The 21,430-nt window shown below is 37.8% G+C and overlaps 2 protein-coding genes across 4 annotated transcripts in view; one reads left to right on the forward strand and one right to left on the reverse strand.

Moving 5' to 3' along the window:
• LOC139973914 (exportin-2-like) overlaps positions 1 to 12,148 on the reverse strand; it is a 31,898-nt gene extending 19,750 nt beyond the window's left edge. Inside the window, exons 1-9 of one of the 3 annotated variants that reach the window (XM_071980802.1) lie at positions 11,881 to 12,148; positions 10,295 to 10,428; positions 8,403 to 8,548; positions 8,050 to 8,151; positions 6,557 to 6,702; positions 5,376 to 5,466; positions 3,352 to 3,459; positions 1,928 to 2,020; positions 692 to 859 (exon numbers count right to left, since the gene is read on the reverse strand). In XM_071980802.1, coding sequence (XP_071836903.1) covers positions 692 to 859; positions 1,928 to 2,020; positions 3,352 to 3,459; positions 5,376 to 5,466; positions 6,557 to 6,702; positions 8,050 to 8,151; positions 8,403 to 8,548; positions 10,295 to 10,388 — 948 coding nt within the window. In that variant the 5' untranslated portion in view covers positions 10,389 to 10,428; positions 11,881 to 12,148. Of the gene's footprint in view, positions 1 to 691; positions 860 to 1,927; positions 2,021 to 3,351; positions 3,460 to 5,375; positions 5,467 to 6,556; positions 6,703 to 8,049; positions 8,152 to 8,402; positions 8,549 to 10,294; positions 10,483 to 11,796 lie in introns of those variants that run through there. The other 2 variants (XM_071980803.1, XM_071980801.1) reach the window with 2 other exon arrangements.
• A 156-nt stretch (positions 12,149 to 12,304) lies between these two features.
• LOC139973913 (nuclear pore complex protein Nup153-like) overlaps positions 12,305 to 21,430 on the forward strand; it is a 28,041-nt gene continuing 18,915 nt past the window's right edge. Inside the window, exons 1-8 of the mRNA XM_071980799.1 lie at positions 12,305 to 12,515; positions 14,903 to 15,296; positions 15,856 to 15,969; positions 16,671 to 16,837; positions 18,064 to 18,189; positions 18,610 to 18,795; positions 19,566 to 19,709; positions 20,461 to 20,531. Of these exons, the coding sequence (XP_071836900.1) occupies positions 12,441 to 12,515; positions 14,903 to 15,296; positions 15,856 to 15,969; positions 16,671 to 16,837; positions 18,064 to 18,189; positions 18,610 to 18,795; positions 19,566 to 19,709; positions 20,461 to 20,531 (1,277 nt within the window). The 5' untranslated portion in view covers positions 12,305 to 12,440. The remainder of the gene's footprint in view (positions 12,516 to 14,902; positions 15,297 to 15,855; positions 15,970 to 16,670; positions 16,838 to 18,063; positions 18,190 to 18,609; positions 18,796 to 19,565; positions 19,710 to 20,460; positions 20,532 to 21,430) is intronic.

Raw genomic sequence — 21,430 nt, forward strand, 5'->3', positions numbered from 1 at the left:
TAAAAGCTTCTTTTGTGAAAATAAATTCACCAATCTTAGAGGTGATACTGTTGAGGAGAGCATCATGATGTCCACTCAGAGATTTGCAATAATTTTGAAGGGTCAGTGACATCCATACAATAAGGATCAATTAGGGTCAGTACATTCGTAATATTCTCAACATTAGATGGACCAATAACAATTGGTTAGATCAAACGATGAGCTCTACAATGAAATCAACCAAACACCTTGGTCATCCATAGTCGCACATAGAAGACTGAGATTTTTCGGTCATGTAGCAAGACTCCAGGAGGACGCTCCAGCAAAGGTTGCTTTAAAAGAAGCACTGAGACATACTGCTAAACCGGTAGGAAGGCCCGTGACTACCTTGCTTGAAAAATAAAGTCGCAATTTAAGGACGTTAACATTAACAATTGCAAGGAAGCAATAAACCTTGCACAAGATCGTGATACGTGCCGGAGGTTAATCACTGAGCATGTCGGATAGACGAGACTCAACTTACTATTACTACTAGTTCCATCCATCATAGTTGAGGCAATATCTCTTGAAGCATGGGGGGTCCTGAATGGTCACCGAGTGATTTATTAAATTCATTAATACCAATCCATTGATTGGCCATGCCTGGTCTATGGTGGTCAGAATGAATATATTACTAAATCTCGGCCTGAAACTCAATAAACATCTGACTCACCAAATCATACTTGACTTGTATTCCGGTCGATATCAACAGACTCCAAACAGCAGTCACAAAATTGGGCAGAAACGGTTGGAATTCTTCGTCGTATTTTTGGGCGTAGAGGGCGACATTATCACACACTTGGGATTTGAGAAACTCCATGGGTCCAGCTTCATCTTCGTCCTATGTAAACAAAAAAATAGCAAAAAGTCTGAAAAATAATTGTTAAAATGTCATATTTTGAGATAAAAAGAAGGAAAAAGGATCATGGAGAAAACGATATAAACACAAATTTTTGCGAGGGCGCTACCATCAGCACAAAGTCAATCACTGATAAGTTTGCCATGCAACTGGCCGTTTCCAATTTACTGGTTCTGTTTGTCGATTAAAACTGAGCGTGTCGCAGTCTGAAACCAAGACAAAAGGAACATACTAATTAATCTCTCTTAACGACATTAGGGTGAATTGTTCCTGGAATTGGGAATGAACAACCCAGTCGCAAAACAGACCGACCCAATGTTGCAAGCTTGTGCTCCAAGTTGGATCTCTATTAAATATCCCAAGTTATAAATCTAGATCGGTTGCGTGGGGACTGTGATATGAGCTTCTATCCTTCTTGACTTCCTTCATTCTCTGTTAAAATTGACCTTTGACCTGCATACATTTCTTATCCTACAGTACTCATCTTTCTGCGACTGCTGGTTGACATTCGCTACACTGACTTCAAATGTTACATAACAAATTTGTGAATACCTGTTCCAATTACTAGTTTACCTACCAGGTTGAAGAACTTACCAAAGAACAGAAGGTTAAATCACATTTATTTATCCCCACCTAGAACCAAAAATCCTTACTTTTCTGCGCATTCACTAAAGAGTTTGTGTAAGAGAATGTGTAAAAGTAAGTGGGCGTGAAGTTTTGATCCTAGCAGGATCTTCTTCACAGGCTGAATAACAAGTAACAGTAACAGAAGGGACTAGTACAGAATACAGACAGGTTAATGAACATAGTGAACACAAAGAGATAGATGTAAGAGGATTGGTAGACAAGGGATTGAAACGTCAGGCCCACTTACTTTTACTTGTTCTTATGAATCCTGTCAGGATGTTTTAAATGCACATTTAACAACATTTATGACAAGTTTCTCACATTTATATATTTATTCCCTATTACTAGTCACATCACTACAACCTTGAAGCTGTTTGCCTGATATTGTTTCTCCAGGAGGGAGAGAGGGCTTGCACTTCTTACCTTGGTATGGAGAAGAGGATTGTCTTTGGTGAGGAGAGTCAGAAAATGTGTCATCCATGTTTCCATGTTATCTTCAAAGAATTCGGGCAAATCCTTTGAGATAAAAAATAGAAATAACAAAAAAAGGTAAATTACACATGTATGCAAGTATGAACGAGACGAGACAAAAATGTGCTTTCAGGTATGCAAACGAACATAAACTTTTCACTTAATTAGTATCTCCTTCATTATAATTCATCTTCTTAGTTTTTTTTATGGGGGGATGGGAGAGGGGAACATACTGTGGGAGTGGGGATGGGTGAGGGGAACATACTGTGGGAGGGGATGGGTGGGGAACATACTGTGGGAGGGGGATGGGAGAAGGGAACATTCTGTGGGAGGGGTGAGGAATTTGTCATTAAACTCTTTGTCTCTTAACAATTTACTTCTGTCCAGATTCAAACTGGAATTTTGACCAAATTATTAAGAGGGTCAATCCATGCCAAATCAACAGTGGCCTCCACGTCGACCCTCTCAGAATCGCCTGAAATTGATATGGTGTCTTGCCATATGTCTCAAAGGATGAAATTGGGCAAAAAAAAAATTGAAAACTTTTTCCTTGCTAGGATACGGCCCCGCCTAGCAACCAAATCCAGATTGCATTTTAAGAGCCCTAAATTTGTGTCAAGTTTGGAGGCATCTTTTGCATATATGTAAAGTATTTTATGTCTGATATTGCAGATATTATGGAAGACATGTGGCCAGTCTTCGAATTTAGCTAATTTTGAGGAAAATTTTTGGTCTCAATTTTTCGTAACAAGTAATTAAAATGGCAGAAAATGAGATAGGGGCCTTTTCTGGCCCTACTTTGAGTGTGCTCTATATTCACAAGCAAAGGCATGTTTGAGTTTTAATTTCCATAAGATCTTTGTCCAGTGGTAGTTGTACGGGAAAAGTGCCAAAAAAAAGTCAAGCGAGTCGTACATTTTACGAACAGCGCCCTCAAACTTAAGAAATCTCACTTCTGGCCCTAATTGGGGGTCCATTTTGGGCCTGTGGGTATATTTTTATTTCTTTTTAAATAGCATTTTTCAGGAGCGTATTGACACTATTTTTAAAAACTCAAGTCAAAAAGTTGTGTATTTTGTGTTATCTACTCAAATTTATGTAATATAACTTAGGCATTGCAAAACTAAGCACTATTGTACAGCAAAATCACATTAAATTCATATCTTAGATGATTCAATTACACCTTTTAATACATTGTGATGTTTTAATGTAAATCAACAAATAGTTAATTACCTGTAGGTGAGTCACAAATATTGATACTTTTTATTGATGTAACACTACAACTAAAACAACAATGAAAATTAGCATTCATAGCCATTCGATAGCATACACACGTTAACATCATTTCCAGGCCAAGTAAATAGGATACCACTCACTTGATAATTGAGACTGTAGAAGACTTTCGCTATGAGTGTGAGGGAACTGTACAAGATCTTCACAGCATTCAAGTCCTTTTCATGAGTCACCAGTTGTGACATAGTAGCCTGGAAGGGAAATTGTAAACGTTATAAGTCCATTACACTGCAACCTAACATAACACTTATTTATTTGTGGTGTAAGCTGTGGTGTCCTTATTGTGCTCTTGTATAGTCCACCATGTACAGTAGTCAATACCATGTATTTAGAATCATATAATATATCTGTACTGGATTCAACCCCGTACTGATCACCCGATTCTCGATGTTCAGGGATCTGGTGTACTGATACATACTTGAAACACTGTTAAACTGTTTAGACTGGACATAATGTGGATTGATAATATGTACACTCTGCCATACCTGCCATTTCACTCATCACACACAAGGATTCTAGCTGATTGCAGTTGTGCACTTCAAGATCAAGACAGAGCTAATAATAAAACTATATATATACCAGCACCTGTAAGATTGTGTCCCATTATTTTATTTGGACTAACCCATTGACTTCCCTGATGAAAGGGGATGTTCATCTTTGTGCCTTGAGTCAAGAATAATCCAGAACAAAGTAAAAAGTCCTCCAGCCCAAATCATAACCCCCCCCACCCCTGGCTAAAAATAAGGGGTTAATCAACGGTCTAGCGTGCGTTACTCACATGATTAATGCACGATCGGGGGATAATGCAAGCGATGCACGAGGGCGGAGCCCGAGTGCATCCAGCGATAGCATTAACACCCGGAGTGCATTAATCATGTGAGTAACGCACGCTAGACCGTTGATTAACCCCGTTCATTCATACACTACCATTTGTGTGGGGAAAAATCATAAAACAAAACATTTTTGGTTACATATAACCGAACATTTACTAAAGTGATGCCCCGTAAGTCGAATTAACGATTAACAACCAGCATAACAATAATGTACATGTGCAATTATAAAGTAATACTGAACGATAGTGAATAATTATAAAGGAAACGTCTTTGAAAGGTTGTCATTCATAAAAGATAAACCATAATAACATTTTAACTAATGTTTGGCAATATTGCGGCCATAAAACTATTTTTGAAAGGTCTCAATAACAAGGAACTACAAACAATTACTAGTTGACTTCGTCATATCCATACCCTACAGCTTCTGGTTCCCATAGCAACCATTCTAGGGACAAATATGTACGTATGGTATACAGTCATACGATAACATAGTAGGCCTTGTATTGAACACGTACACTCACTTGAACGTACACACTACACAGTGCTTGGCAGTGCGGTCGTTTAACTTTAAATTTATAACACTATGAGCAACATAACGGCCTTGCGAACATTTAATTACGGACAGATACTGGATATATTTAAACTCAAAGCATCCACAACTGTTTGGTGTTTTAATACGGATATAACTATGAATTTTGGAAGTAAACATTCACAGGATTTTGGAAAGAACATTTGGAAAACAGTTTGGACATGTTAGACGTTTCAGCCCTAACAGCAGCAGTAACGTTAATGTCATTGTTGGAGGCAACAGCTGTGCAGCCTACACTTTGGCCTAGACTCGAGTGCGGATCCATGTTTTCGCGTCCTTTACCTCTGATAGCATCTTGCAAGACTTTTGAACAAGATCATTTCTGTGAATTAAGTCTTTCTCAACCAGGTTAGCAAAGCTTCCATTGTTTTCCTGAGTGTCTACCTCGTCTAAAGTGCGCAAATCGAAGTTCAAATCAAACGTTATATTAGCCATTTTGTGTTTTTGATGTATTTCGATAGCTCATCAAAGCAGACGACAAAACATGGTAACAATTGTATTCATCCGCCGGTAATTTTACCGTGCGTTACTCACAGGATTAACCACGGTCAGCTGACCTGAATGGACCAATAGGATTTAGGAATCTTTACTCAGTATGAATGAAATAATGATAAAATGCATAAAAAATGATAAATAAATGAATACATCATAAACAGATAAATAAATACACTTTTATGATACTTACAACAAAGAGATCCATGAGGGGCTTCGCAAAATTATCCAGAACCAATTTGATTTCCGTCCACAGTTCGTTGGATTTGAACTCGTGGCGATATCTAGAAAATGAAATTCCATCGACTAGGCTGAATACTGATTTCATTCATTGCATACTATCTGAATACAGCATTACTCCAGTGAAAATAAATACTAATTGCTGTGCTGAGTTTGAATACATCTTAACTGATATTATTTGAAGAAAACAGAGAGTCTCAAGCAAGAGTGTGAGCTTTTTCTGCTGAAAATTTAACCAAAGCCTATCGTTGATGGACTCCTGTCAGAGACAAACCCATCTCATCATAACACTTTTGTAGAGAGTTATTTCATTTCATTTATTTATTTTTGTTCTATCACAACATAAGTATGACATATGACATAGAAGGAGATAAGAAACAAAACTTGTGAAAGGAAGTGTACTAAAAAACCCTATAGGGCTTGTCAGGTAGTGACACTCCCTGAAAAAATACAGAACTTTACAATTAGAAAAGAGAACCAAAAAACAAAACAAACAGAACCACCCCTTACTCTCCCTTTCCCAACCCCCTCCCCCCCCAAGTTTCATTTCACAGTTCTAGTACATGTTGATGAAGTGCTTTTGTAAGCTTTTTCTAAAAGCAATTAAAGAAGGCATCGCCTTTAAGGTGAAAGGTAGGGGATTATAAAGTGCGATGATCTAAGCAATTTACCATAACAAGTTACGGTTATGTCTCATTTTGACTACTAAATTTCTATATAGTCATTACAAGTTATCGGGAATGCTAATTTATGATGATGACATTGAAGGTCATTCCATCTTTAGCAAAACTTGTTTCGTTGAAAGGATCTGCAGAAAGGTATTCAAATTTAGGCAATTTTTGTGTACTTTTTGTGTAAAGTGTTCAGAGATATATCTAGTTTTATGTAAAATGCTACACAATACATATGATTATTTTTCTGATTATTAATCAACGTATCAAAGAGAGATAACACAGACTACATTATCCAGTGCAGTTGTATGTATACATATACTATGCTTGGGATCACTAATCGCTAAGCCCACAATGTAACAATTCAATACCATTACAGTCTACTACACCAATGGACACCTGCATGATGTGCTTAATGCAAGGTGTATATATCGTAAACTTTACAATGAAACAAAAAACTTACCTTTTGAAAAGTGAATGTGCTGTTCTGAGGATGCCATTGATCACTGGGAAATTTCCTGTCAGGAATTTGGATGTCATTTGCTGCATGAGATCGGGCCATTGGTATGGGAAATCTTCTCGACCGATAAAACCGATTGCGTCGCTCAGCTAAAAGTTATGTTTCAGAGAGAAAGGAAAGAAAGGTAGCACCGATTACAAAACTGGATTGGCTAGACAGGTCTTTACCAAACAAAATGTCATCCAACCATAACCTATGATTGCGTTCAAATGAATATTCATGTCAAATAAGTCCTATCTATTGGCTCTAAAGATCTTAAATGAATATATGAATATCAATTGCAAGCTCACTGCCATGAAGACGAGGTAGCACCAAACTAGTGGATTCCCCTAGGCAGGTCCTCAAGTTAACCAAATGTAAATGCATGGAATGATGACAAATGACTGACTCAATGAATATTCATAGGGGTGAAACTTTCATTGGCTATAATAATCTGAAAATAAACTTGTCAATGTCAATAGAAGACTTGTCGGCTACTGACATGAAGTTCATGAAAGCTGGGCTACAAACAGGTTGCTCATTCTTCATGAATTAATAATATACCTTACATTGACATTTGACCTTCATTCCTGCCAATGACTATCAAATCTACAAGTGTAAACCTTTTGAGCAGGTTGCTCATTCTTCATGAATGAACAGTATTCCTAACATTGACATTAAGGTATGATAATTAATTCATAAGAATGAGCAACCTGCTCTGGCCTTCATTCTTGCCAATGACTATCAAATCTACAAGTATAAATCTTCGATCAGGTTGCTCATTCTTCATGAATTAATAATATACCTTGCATTGATATTTGACCTTCATTCCAGCCAATGACTATCAAATCTACAAGTGTAATCATTTGAGCATGTTTTAGTTTTGCTGTTAAACAGCTCATACCGTACAAGACATTATTTAAATTACCCAATGAGAGGGAGAGTTCTGAATATGCTCAACTTGACCGTCTTGAACTAGTTTCTGATAGCGATCAAATCCAACAGTTTGCAGATCTGAGTGTTTTCAACAACTTTTCTTCAGTCAATGACTGAAGCTTGATTGAGTCACATGTAATATTATTCCTCCTTTCATTGGTTAAATTTTGTTATAAAATGAGCAGAACCTTCGCTTTCTGCCGCCTGCTAATTGGTAAAGCCTTACATTTTGAGTTTCTTCCCTGACTGAAATTAACGCAACTTAAAGCATATATGCAAAAAATCTTGATCAATGGCAACTTTTATTCCCACAGGCAATATACGATTGTCTGCAACTTTCCATGTTACGAAAGTCCAGCTGAGTCGAGTCACATTCGATTGGGCAGTGTTTGGCCGGCTTAAACGGAACGAACGAACAGATTGGGGCAAACCTCTTCAGACTAAGAAAAGTCCTGTGTTGTTAAATATTACCCATACAAAACAATAATTTCCTGACACACCATTCCCTTTTTTGACCTCACCTGTCTTTGCAGCTGTTCCGGCACGCTAAGCATCAGATCTATGATTTGTTTCTTTATAAGTCCTCTATCTTCTTCACAAATTTTTGTAGGCTCTCCTTCAATCTATGACAAGCAGAAAGGTTGAACTACATGAAATGAGAAATGTCATCAAAAATGATTCCCAGTCCTGACTTCGGTCAGCTTGCGGCTTTGATAAGCCAATGATGGCTTCTCCGCGAGTTCCTGCTTGCAGGAGGATCTAAAATACATACAAACATACTTTAAATGAGTACTGGGTGACTTATCTAGTGGCACCCTAGGTATATATATATATATACGGCCGTAACTGGAATCCTTTGAAAATGAACACTCACAATCCTCCAAGATCGCTTGACAAAGTTCTTGAAAGTGATGGCTGCAGCTTGCCTGACGGTCATGTCCATGGACTCCTGGCTCACTAACGTCAGCAGGAGAATGGAATAATTATTGTAGCCTTCAACACCTTCCAGAAACTTCTCCGCTGTTGGTTTAATCAAGAAACAAATATGAATTCCAAGAATCAATCAAATTGCTATAAATTTCATATAAATATATACATATTAATAGAGAAAACCAGAGAAATAAGATATGACTCATAATTGAAAAATAAAGGAGTATATAATGTTTTAGAAAATATATTGGAATTTTCGGTCCCCCCGGGACCTTCGTCAGCAGTACTTGGCAATCGAATGGAAAGTACAAACTGTAACACAATGAAAGTATGACGGTGATGTGAGACTTAATATGAAAGATCCAATCGATTTCTTTACGTTTATGCTCAGTATGACAGTAGCGGATTTGAAGTTTGAGGCAATTAAAATACATTTAGGTTTTTGAGAGAATGACATATATACATATATATATTTCTGGTATACAAAATGTCAGATGCTTAAAATTCTGTAAAAGTTACACAATACTGAACTACAATGAACAATGCAAGGACATACCTAATAGACTAGTATATTCGATCATAGCCAAAACCTAAATAAAAAAACATGCTTGCAATTCAAATAATGGGAAAAAATGAAAAGAAAAGAAAAATTGCTCTGAATTTTGCTAATATATCACTTCAAACAAACCTAGTGGTTAATGGATGACATTAGAGGAGAATTTTAGTCTTCATAAGTCATGAAAAAAGGAACAATTTGAGAGCTGGTAATATTTCTATGATCCCTGTTTCGGCTTTCAAGATATATCACATAAATTAAAATGTGCTTTGTCTCTGGAAATTGAATGCTTCTTTAAAGGCTCAATTGATGACACCGTCATCTCCTCAGCCCAGACTTAAATGATAACGTTCACCCGTTTTTTTATTAGTTCCAATTTCTCAACAAAAAACACATTCTTCTGACTTCCTTGGATGACATTCTACACTAGTATGTGTCCACGATCATTTTGTAATGCACCGTGAACATGTTATGCGAGTCCATGACACTCTCTTATGTTTTCTCATTGAGTTTTGCATTGCATCTGAGGAAATGACCTACTAGTCTCTGTGCTAGACTAAGTGATCCAGCCACTTTTATTGGTGAGCCTTAGATGTTTAAATGGTCGATTCTCGAGAAAATCAAAGTGGTGGATGAAATACAATCCCTGACTGGTAACAGTGTTTTCTAAGCAGTCTACAACAAATGAAAAATTAATTCTCTGTCTCAAGTCATCTTTTAAGTTGACCTGATACTACTAAACTCTAAATTTAGTTACGGATATTAATATTATTGTAACACAAAGTTTCAACTGCATACTGTGTGGCCAAGGATCAAGTACAACTTTATTAGGGATGTGCACACGCTGCACTAAAAATTACCGCCCAGTACTGTCTTAAAAATCGTGAATCCCGCCCAGCACTGTTATCATCTAAAATGCTGACATTCCTAACATTATATTCAACATCTAAATTGGGCCACTTGTGTATGTGCTTAAAAAGCTACACAAGTGCCAGCATTTGGTATCTGAGCACCTTCAAAAATCGAAAAATGTCACCCCTCCCTTTAGACCCCTGCCCAGGACGGCGATCAGTATACCCGGCACTCAGGAAAACCTGGGCCCCTCCCTGCTTTATTATTAGCTACAACCATGAAAACGGCAGGTCTTACGTTAATATTTTCCAACCCTTCAGGGGTAAAACAAGGTACTCTAGCTTGGAAAGTATATTTTTTTTAATATGACTAAAAAAGAGATGACTTTTTGTTATTTGCTTTCTCATCCTGAAGTCATAAATATTTACCTGCTCGTCTCTCAATCTGGACCGGGTTTAAGGTCTGTTGGAGATATTGGACCATGGTGGTCATATTCTCCTCGGTGGCTTCCAGTCTGTTCATGATGAAGCAGATGCTCGACAAATATATGCTGAGGGATCGACTATAAAAAAAAAACAGTTGCATATGATTACATACATACATACATACAAATGGTGAAAGAGGAGACATTTACACCCGGTCTATGATATATATTAATTTTACATATCTCGCAAGGCACAGAACACAGGCTTTATCACAGAATCAGTTTTATTTCCAATTTTCTGGATACTACTTACCTCAGTTTAAAGTACATATAATTTAAAACTAAGCTGTTCATTGTTAGGCATTCTAGAAACGGGGATTTGCCGAACGTAGTTTGTTTCATAATATCGACAGTTTTGTAAGGGAAATCTATTCAATATTATTTTTTTAGCAACATGCGTTTTGTCAGTAAGTACATTTCAGTTTTTTGTAAAGCATTGGTGAAATTTTCAGTTGCAAAAACTGATCGCCACAGTATTATAGGGCTGGCGACTAGCATTAATTTTTCCAGAAATTCTCATCGCCAGCCGAGAATTGTGGTCGCCAATGCGACCATGGCGACTGTAATTAAAAAGGGTTGTGCACTATCACGATAGTTTTTGCTATTTTGCCATCACTTGGTCGTAGTTCTCCCGGTGTACTCCTCTGGGTAATGGATTACCCTGCCTTTGTTTTAGGATTTTGTGGAAAGCGAATCCATGACCACGTCACTTATATTGTGAAAATATTTTGTGCTAGATACCTTTTAATTTTGAACTTCAGAAGATCTGTTGTGGATAGTCAATAAGCTGTCTAAATTGTGATTTGATTAGTTTATTGCTTAATTAATAACTATAATTAACATCCCCCTATCAGCCCACTACGATTTCACCAAAAGTCTCCCACAACATGCCAAGTGTTGTATTTAATGGAATATTGTGAAAGTTCTTAAAGAGAAATAAGTTAGGCCTATGAGTAATGGCTTCAAGTCACTCAAATAATGTGAATTGTAATGAGAATGCCAATTGCACCGAATCCTCACTTGACAGTTCAAAACTAAGTCTTCAAAGTATGTCGTCTGATTGGTTGATTAACTGACAGACGAACTGAGGGTACATAGCTAGTATTACCCTGATTGCTAGGTCTAGGCAAACAATCGCCACAATGTACGGTGGCAGTAATAACATTAAATGATTAAGGCAAATATAGCTAGGCTAATTGCATTCTACAAGAATAAATAAACTTTCATTTAACAGTTAGGCTAGATCTAGCTTAGGGGAATTGCCTATGACCTATGTTAGTATAAGTTGGCTGTAATGAGCTATGTCTAAGCATGTTTATTACTTTTATGCGAACTAAAGGACTAAGTTAGGCTAGGCCGAAAGTTACACTTATGTTATGCTACGGCCGAAGTTACAGGCAGTGTATAATTAATAAGTTGCGGCACCATCATAATTTGTATGATTACTTAGCCTTTCGTGCTATTCGTGACCTTAACTCCGAACACAACGAAGGTTACTGCCAAACACGTTTAACATAAAGGGTATTTTACACTGTATTGGCGGCTCGTCTAACACAATCGCTCCAGAGAGTTGATAATGACTATTGCGGTGAAAATAGTACAGCAGGACTGTTTTGCAGTATGTATTAGTATAACACTATATCCGAAACACTAAACTGAAGGCTCCCCGTGCCCCTAAATGTACTATTATACACACATGATGTTTGAATTTCCGACTCCGCCAAAGTTTATAGACACAAATCAATTTACAAATAAAATGGAGCGACAGCTAATTGAGTTCTTTATCGCAATCAAGTCATTAGGTAAATATTTTATGGGAAGATAATATTTTCCAAAGTTTTGAAAAGTCTTTCTTCTTTAGGGTTTTTCCTTTGTAAATCACGTTTGAATGTTTCTCTGTTGTCACCAAACTCTGAGTTGAAAGGTTAGCGCATATTGACCAATCAGCGCCTTGCAAAAAAAGCCGCCATCTTGTGCATGTATAATATCGCAGTTTTAGAAATACCCGCTGATACCGCTAATTCCACGGAAAGTTCGTAGTTTTTCTGCGACTCTTTTCCGGGTGGTATTCACTAAACCTACTAACAGTCATGGCAAGCTCTGGAGGAGGCAAATTAAAAAGCAAACGTACTCGTGGAGCTAAAAAACCGTATCAGCGACCTAAGGTAACTAATAATGAATAACCACTGTCACTGTGTCAGACAGTAGCATGCTTCCGCGCAAGTCTAGCCTACACTTATATACATCGTATGTTAGGACACTAGAGCGCACTAGATACGTACAGTGCACGCACTAACGGTAGTATTATAATTACAAGCTCAAACCTAGTGCTCTAATACTAGTGGCCAAATACTAGTATTAGGATAGGGAGGTTATGACTAGCAGCTAAAACTAGCCTAGTGTGGCTATGAGGTGTTCCTCAATTGTGTCTTATTATTCCCCTGACGAATGTAGGCTTAGGCCCTAATTGCAGAATACCCTGCAACACAAAGCTCCACGCAGTAGCTGGCAACACAGACGCTCTCTAGGCCCTATGTAATAGCTTGAACTTTATTTTATGCCATTTGCCAAGCTATTGAACTTTCCTATGAAAAACTTCAGTTAAAAGTAGGTCTCATACTAGTAATAATTATGACAATGTAACGATACTGACGGTGTTTATGGTGTAGTAACAGCAGTACAATAGACATGTTGGCATTTCTCAGCTTATTGCTAGACTCCCTGTATGGACACCATAGCCAACCTCTTTTAAGGGTGGTGCTTCAAAGGTATTCTGCAATTACTCCTGAATGTATTTGTATTATGCTAGGGTAATGTACTTGTTCTTGAACAAGTAACAGGGCAATCCTAGCTTACTTGAATGGCTTGGCTCCCTCTTGTATCTCTGACATGCTCCAGACATACTCTCTGGCACCACGTCTTCGCTGCAGTAACATACATTTATCCCAAAAGCAATTGCCGTGGCATGTTTGCATAGGCCCGAAGGGAATGTTTTCTTTCGCAGTCTGAGTTAACCTAGCCTAAATTTTAGGCTAGTTTCAGCCATTACTTTCTGTGTGTTTTCTTCATGGCAGAAACAGGACCTGACTTTTTAAATGTAACCTTCTTTACAAGTTGTAAGTTTCTTTTCAACTGTAACTGGACTAGCCTAAAATGGTTTGACCCTTTCTTGGTAATCGGCTATTAATCAATTTGTTACTGAATGTTGGCCGAGGCTTCGTCTTTGTCAGTCTGTTAATCTTTAGTGTGGGTTGGTATTTGGTATGGTAAGCCATCATTAGTTTGAATTCCTAATGAAGGTATAAAGTTTTGGTACGTTCCAAACCTATCAAATTGATATTTTCCATCATAGAAAAGCTGCTTCCTGCCCACATTATTTCTATGGTTGAAGCTCCTTATATTCATACTAACAGTAATATTAGCTAGTCAATAGTTTTGCCTATCATTTAGCCTAGGCCGTAGGCCTATCATTTGCCATGAGGTTGTGAACATTTATCTTTAATTACGCTTTTTGCTCTCTTGTTGGATTTTGACAGAAATTTGTGGAAATGTTATCAGCATAACTGTAATAAGTTACAAACAGTTGGTTTAAGGTAAACCGTACCTAGGCCTATTATATACATGAACTACAGAACCTAGCAGGTAAAATCATTTTCTGCTCTGTAATATTAGTAATAGAATTTCTGCAGTGAACTGCAGACACTGGAATAAACTTCAGTGGAAACATTTACCTCATTTTAGGGAGTATAAAGATGTTGTTGACTTGTTGTTTTCCAATCCAGGCATTGTGACACTTGGAAACAAAAAAGTATTTAAAATGTCGATTGTTGTCAAGTAAGGGAAGAGAAATGTTCAAGTAATTAAATAAAAGCAGAAATGAAATAAACATGTGTTGGGTGTACCTCTTTCTTGCTGATATTATGGTCTCTTCCTATAACCTTCAAAGAAAATAGTCCAAGACAAGACAGTTTGATTCACTGCAGTGTTTTCTTTTTGCTGACCTGTGAACAAAATACTTTGTACACACAGTCTGACTGTGTAGAATAGATATATAGTGAAAGTAACATATGTCACAGATTATTTGCCATAAACTTCTTGAAGGAAGAAGATCTAGTTTTTGTTCTTTGCTAAGCAATCCAATCAATTCAATTCAGATGATTTAAACCTAAATGTTGCTCTTTTGTTTCATGTTTGCAGATATGATTATGCATAGTGAAGTTCAAAGCCATGGTCGCCAGAACATGTTCACCATACTTGAGTCATATATGTGTGATTGTATAAAATGCATATATGTTTAGTAATCCTTTCCTATGCTAGTGTTACAGTTATATTACCTTTTGTGTAGAACTTTTTCTTGATAAATATAATGCAACAACTTCTCCCTTTGTGACTGTCAATTGTGTACTGTACCTGTCTAAACACTAGCTGGCTAATGGTACAGTATTGTGTTTGCTCATGTGTGGGGATGACTGTCAAGGGGTGGGTGGGGAGGTAAGTAGTAGGGTATAAAACCAGTTGCATTAATACGTCTTTTACTTCTCTCATGACACAGTCAATCCTGTCACACATGACAGATGCTGTCACAGGGGTGGTACCGACATGGATGAAGAGTATGTTTACGAAAAACGAGGAGGAAAAAGATAGTGAGGTAGTATCAGAACCAGCGTCCCCAGATTTTGATCCTGACGCGCCTTCGACCTCTTACGGAACCGGCTACCCTCCTGTCCAGAGGACTCACGCTGTTGAGGTGAACGAGGAAGATGCAAGTCATAGATCACAACACAGGAAGAGGGAAGAGGAAGAAGAAGCTATCCAGATGGGAATTCCTCAAAGGAAGCACACTCCTTTACCTTTCATAGCTTACACTCAACCCATTCAGACTTCGACACCAGTTGACAATGACTTCATACAACAACCGTTGAGGAACGTGCAGACTGAAGAAAGAGGTAACTTACAGAGTTTGTGGAGATTTTGTGCGGTAGCCTTAGATGTTTTCTCAGTGAAAGAGATAGCTCTATGTCAGTAAAGTGGAGGTTGGCTTGAAGTATTAAGTGCAAGTAGTTACATTGCAATGCTGCAAATTAGGATGAGGTGCAGTTAGGAATGATTAAGTACTGTGATGTCATAGAAATAAGCATGGCATCATAGCATGGTAATTCTTCACTAAAACACAACAGTCTTAATCAAAATAAGAATGAGCAGTTATGTCAAGTTAATAGTGTTCGACCGATAATCAGTTAGATAATGGACTTCATACAGGTTGTGCTGTCCTTTTTATTTGTCAAAAACTGTGTAGTGAGGTCAATCCAGTTCATAAAATATTTTCCAGTATTAAGGCTGAATCAATATCAAACATTAGAGATCATCACAGCAGACTATTGTGTGAAATTGCACAGTACAAATGATTGCCCTATGTGGGTGGGGGGGGGGTGGCTGCAGCATTGGCAGCCTGGATGCAGGATGCTGCAGCCCGCCTCCTAACACAACTAATGTTGTCTTTTGCAGATGATGAGACAGATTCTTCTGTGTCAACCAGTGGATGTTCCTCTCTACTGCCTCATGTGGACAGAGCAGATCATAAAGAGAAAATAGCCAAAAGTAATCTTGAACAACTTTCTGGTGAGTTTTATATCGTTTTCATCTTTAAGTGCAAATTAGTTACATGTTGATTTTGATAAATATTTTGATGCCATGACAACCTGCCATAACAATGTTGGTTATTAGCTTGGCCTTTTCAATTATTTCCTTTCAAAAAATGAACTGAAAATAATAAATTTGGAAAGATAACAGGAAGACAACAGGAAGATAACAAATGTGGGAGGGTTTCTCACCTTGATCGTAGTAATTTGATAGTTTGGAAAATTGGACAAGAAAACACAAACTTGTGCTTTAAAAGTTAGCCAAATATCACATGTTTCGGTTTCCATGTAATACTTTGCCCATATTTCATGGACTTTCATGGAGCAAATCTGTTAAATGGGAATATTTTCTGAAATTGTTTCTACATGATTCTTGTTTCCTCCAGAAAAAGTTGCTTACCTCTCATGCAGAAAATGTGGGAAACTTTAAGAAAGAATGTGATAAAACTACAATGGTAGTGCTAATAGCTCATTGCAGCAGTATAGGACTACCCACAGATCATGTTGAAGATGTTTAACGAAATAGGCAGCCACATATTTTCCAATAAAATGGATATTAGGTCATAACCCCCCTACATATTAGTGCTAAGTTCCCTGGATGTTATAGTGGCTAAGTATACGTATTTTGTGAAGCTTTCGCTTCCAGGAAGTAGTTTGTTAAAAATGTGTTCCTTTCCACAGAATGGGGCCAGTCATCCACCAGCACACCCAGCCGTATGAGCCTCTGGTCAGACACGAATACTTTGGCTTCTCAGTCTCACAGAGGGTCACGCCAAGTAGAGTCTAAGCCTCAACCTGCAGCGAAGAGACCTCGTTTTAATGCCTCTTACTTTGGCACACCAAGACAGGTACATTTAAAATGTTAAGTTCACAAGCCCTACATGATAAATAAAATAATTTATTCAGCTCGATCACTTTAGAGAATGATTTGAGGAACCAATAGCAAGAGGTTGTGTGATAATATGACAGCCAGATTTGGCGTCATTCCAGGTGGACATTTAACCAGAACATATATAAGGGGCTAAACCAACAACATTCTCTGAAGAATGAAATGTGTTGTGTTCTTGCATAAATCATAGCTTTGTGAAGGAACCTGTCTCACTGCAGCGGCATACCTAGAATAGTTGGCAATCGAAGCGGGTCTGACCTTTGTTACCCCATGCAGTGGATGCCATCCTGGGGGAGATGTGTAAGGGGAGGGGGTGTCCCAAAACTTTGTTTATGTAAGGTGGCTTAGATGCAAAATGGTGCCATCTATGGCAAAGCTTTGAACTGATTGTATGATCAATATGTGACATGGCACCCCCCCTGACGGGGTACCTGGGGTAGACTGTCACCCAATTGAGTATGTTACTGTCACTATGTCATAACAAAACATTTCCAATTATGACCATGCAATGATGATTTATCACTTACTCAACATTAATGGTGAGAGGTTATTTCTATACATACAAAGTGTTCAAAGAGGTAATTGATGACAATGGTTTCTGGACTCTGATCAGACCAGATTTGTAGTTCAGACTTAGAATTTCACAATTTTAGCCACTAAGCTAAAAATTGCCAGTGCTTAAAACAAGTGCACTGGCTAAAATCCACTTCTCACTGGCATTTTTCTGAATTACAACACACTTCAGATACTGTGCAGGCTTCTGGGGGCAGCCAAACAATATTTGCTGCTAATAGGTAGAAATAGACTAATTCTGGGTATGGAAATCAGGCAGAATCATCTACTTACTACTGTTGAATCACTTAATAGTGCATTTAAGTTCTTAATGTCTACTGGCTGAACATTACCAGTGGCATTATTATGCTACAAGTGAAGGAAATAATGACCTTGAAATTAGCAATTAATTAGCCCAAATTTTGAAGGCTTCACTTATTAATCTACTTTGATACTCTTTGCTTTGTCTGAAGATCTTCTGTATTAGCTACCTTTCAAAACAAAGAGATTCAGTGTATGGGATCAATCACCATGGAAAGTAGCTCGTTTGAGATGCAAAGTCTAATCTATCATTCATCATATATTGCAATGCATTTTGTGAAGCTTCTATTTGATGGTTTTTTTCTTGTTCAGAATACAACTTTAACATCGGACGACAGACACCAGTCCTCTTTCTATATAGGGAGAACAACTTTTGGTGGAATGTCATCTTACAGATCACCGGCAGCCAGGAAAAAGTATAACCCATCACCATACCAGGTAGGGTGTCAGTCTGTTCATCGGTGGACTTCTTAATTAGTCAATCTGTAATTGTTTTTCTTTGCTCAATAAGGTTATAGATTTTGTGGAAATTTCAACAAGAAAAAAAGAAAAAAAATTAGAACTTGATTTCCTGGCCAGCAAAAAAAGATTCCAGAAGGGACAATTAAAGATTTGACAGAGAACCACTTCACAGGATGTATGCAACCCTCATGAGAAAGTTTTGGGAGCCTGAAATTTGTTTGAAAAAGTTGATTTTGTGCAAACTGTACTGTCAAAATAGTAGTAAGCCCACCCCTTCTGTTGACAGTAAACCTTGCTGGCCTACTGACAGTAATCTGAGGTCGTGCTTTCCTTTGCTTGGATTAACTTCACTTAAAGGTTTGTGTCCTTTTCCTTTGCACCCTTGGCTTCCATTAGGTCCATCTGCCAGTGAAGCGGCACATCAGGCCCAAACCGGCTGCTCAGACCAGAATGGACCCAGACTTTGGCGTGACCAGCAACACAGCCATGAAGATACTTAATACATTGGACAGAATGTCAACACCGTTATCAGATGCGAAGAGGATACCCCTCACCCCAACGCCATCTCCGTTTGCTTATAAGGTAAAATTTGCTGGCATTCACACCCTACTCTGGGTGGTTTTTGTCGGAGGACTTCACAGAGGTCCTTGACACCATTGACGGGCCAAAACATTTGATTCAAGTACCGGCAAGCCTGTTTTCATCTCAAGGATCATAGCTTTTAAGTTCAATATCAAAGTCAAGTAGCATCATGAGAATGCCTGCCTTTAATGGAAATCTTTCTAGAAAACCTAATGTAACATTTTGTTGTGCTTTAGTTATTGTTGATTTTTTAAATTTTTTAATAGTGGTTATATACAGGCACTGCATATCCTTGTGAAGTAGGTGTTGGACTATTTTATCAACATCGTTTGCAAGAGTTAGAAATGTGATGGAATTTTCACGCAGATTGTGGAATTGATAGCCAAAAGAATTAATATGTAGCCTGTAGGCATAGTTATAATGAAACATTTGTGTATAATTTTCAGGCAGTGTTGGCACAGGTACCCTCGGGTTTATATTGCTGGATTGCTGGTTTATATTTGTCTGGAAAATTTATGTGCTTCACTTAAAGACATTTTGCATCTCTAAATCAAAGTTCCCTTTGGTTCCAAAACTGCTTTTACCAATGACTTCCTGTGGCAGTGTTCTATAGTTAGCAATCCCATACAGGCAAATATATACATAAAGTTTAATATATCTCTACTCTTTGTCACTTTCGGAGATCATGCACTGAAAAAGAGCTATGTTTTGCTTGAAAGCTATGCAAAAAGACACATTATGATCTACACTAGTACCATTTTTCTCTCCAGCCTCGAAGAGTTGCCGCTTCTGAGAGGCATAAACCGGTCGGTGGTCCTCCCGTGTCAGGGCTTCAAATCGGAGAAAGAGCCAAAGTCATCCCCAACACGCAACCTCCTTTACCAAAGTATCCCGCTTCAAGCAGCTGGGTGTCAGTGAGTACATCTACCCTATTAAAATAACCTCATGGATCCAAACAAAAGATGAAGATTGTTATATCTGGTGATGATAATTCTGTAAAGTGTTAGTCAGTTAGTTATAATGAAATATCTAGCTAGTGAGAGGGAGAGGGAGACAAAAGTTTCAGTTACTCTTGCTGTTACTCAAGTAATCAAGCACTGCTGTTGATATACTGTAAGGTTAGTGCACACCCCAATCACTAGGTTAGGCTTCTTTCAAGATTATCTTTGATCAGCCAGATTCAAAAGTGCCATTATTGAGTCATTCACCATGTGGAAGGAATTCCTGTAGAGAATACAACCAATGTTATGTAGAACTTTTTGTCGTGCAAAATAACTCTTGTGGAGGTAACAAGCATCTGGAAACTGACGCAAAACCTAGCAACATTTCGTCAGACAGAAATGTTAACATTACAAACAAAACCCGGATGCAGGCTGTTCACTGTGGATCTTCCATGAGGACTCAGATTACGACCTAGCAGCAACTGGCCTTTCAAGAACCGATGCTCAGAAGGCTTGAACTATAGATTTGATAAAATTTAATCCTTCTCTGTTGTCAAGCTCCAAAATCAGTAGATAGACAGACTTTTGACGACTGGAAAAACCGGGCTACCCAAAAAAATGGGATATTATAGCAATTAATAAGAAAAAATATTAAGAAATTGGTTAGTTTTTTGTTTTAACAATGCTTCTATAACAGTTGTTTTTGTTTTTTTGTCTTTCTCAGGAATCTGCCACAGTTGCATCCACTGCACCTCCTTTGTCGACCGCTCAACCCTCTAACTCTAACACTCATTGGTAAGCACCTTGTGTTGCTTTCTTACAGGTTACTCATCATAGCATAATGTATAGCATGTATTTTAACAGCGCAAGACAAGAATGAAAAATAAATGACTATGTGGATGAAGTGTTGTTAATTTGTGACTGTGCTTGACATTTGACTTTTTAATATTTAAAGCCCTGGGTAAAAAGTTTGATATTTCATTAAAAATTAAATTATGAATCTTGTGACACTCAACACAAAAAGGAGCTTTATGGATCTTGTGAAACTCAACACGAATTAAATCCAACTCCCAGCTACCTAAGTGGCTCCATTGTTTGAGTTAAAAAATATTGCAGCTTGTTGTGGAGATGTCCAGCCAGTTGGGACAATTTCCTAATGCTAATTCCTCTCTGAACTGTCCTCACATATCATGCTTCAAAGCACTCATATTGACAGTACAGACAGTTCCTAACTTTTATCTGATAGAAACATGATATTCATACTGCACGTACTGACAGTACGAGTGCTCTGAAGCGGGACATGACAGTACAGTATGAAGAAAAATTGTACCAACTGGGTGAGAGGTCCCAGTGACACCAAAGAAAAACGATGATAAACAAAGACAGAGGGATGTCTTGTCAATGTATTACATCACATATTATTTTGCAATGAACAAATAATTATGAATAAATTTGGATATGGCCATTTTCTAAATTTGTATCTGCCAACAAACTTGTTTCTCATTGCCTAGCTCTGTGTCAGATATATGTCCAGTCTTAGACTTTGTTAAATCCCTTTAAGTGTAAATGGTTTAATCTGTCCTACCTGAAATAGGTTTATGGTTGAATTGTTGATAAAATAAATAAAAATTCCAAATTTGGTTTGGAGTAATTGGAAATAAGCTATCAGGAAGGTAGTTTGATCAATGTTAACT

The sequence above is a fragment of the Apostichopus japonicus genome, chromosome 9 (genome assembly GCF_037975245.1).
Source record: "Apostichopus japonicus isolate 1M-3 chromosome 9, ASM3797524v1, whole genome shotgun sequence".
Lineage (NCBI taxonomy): Eukaryota > Metazoa > Echinodermata > Holothuroidea > Aspidochirotida > Stichopodidae > Apostichopus > Apostichopus japonicus.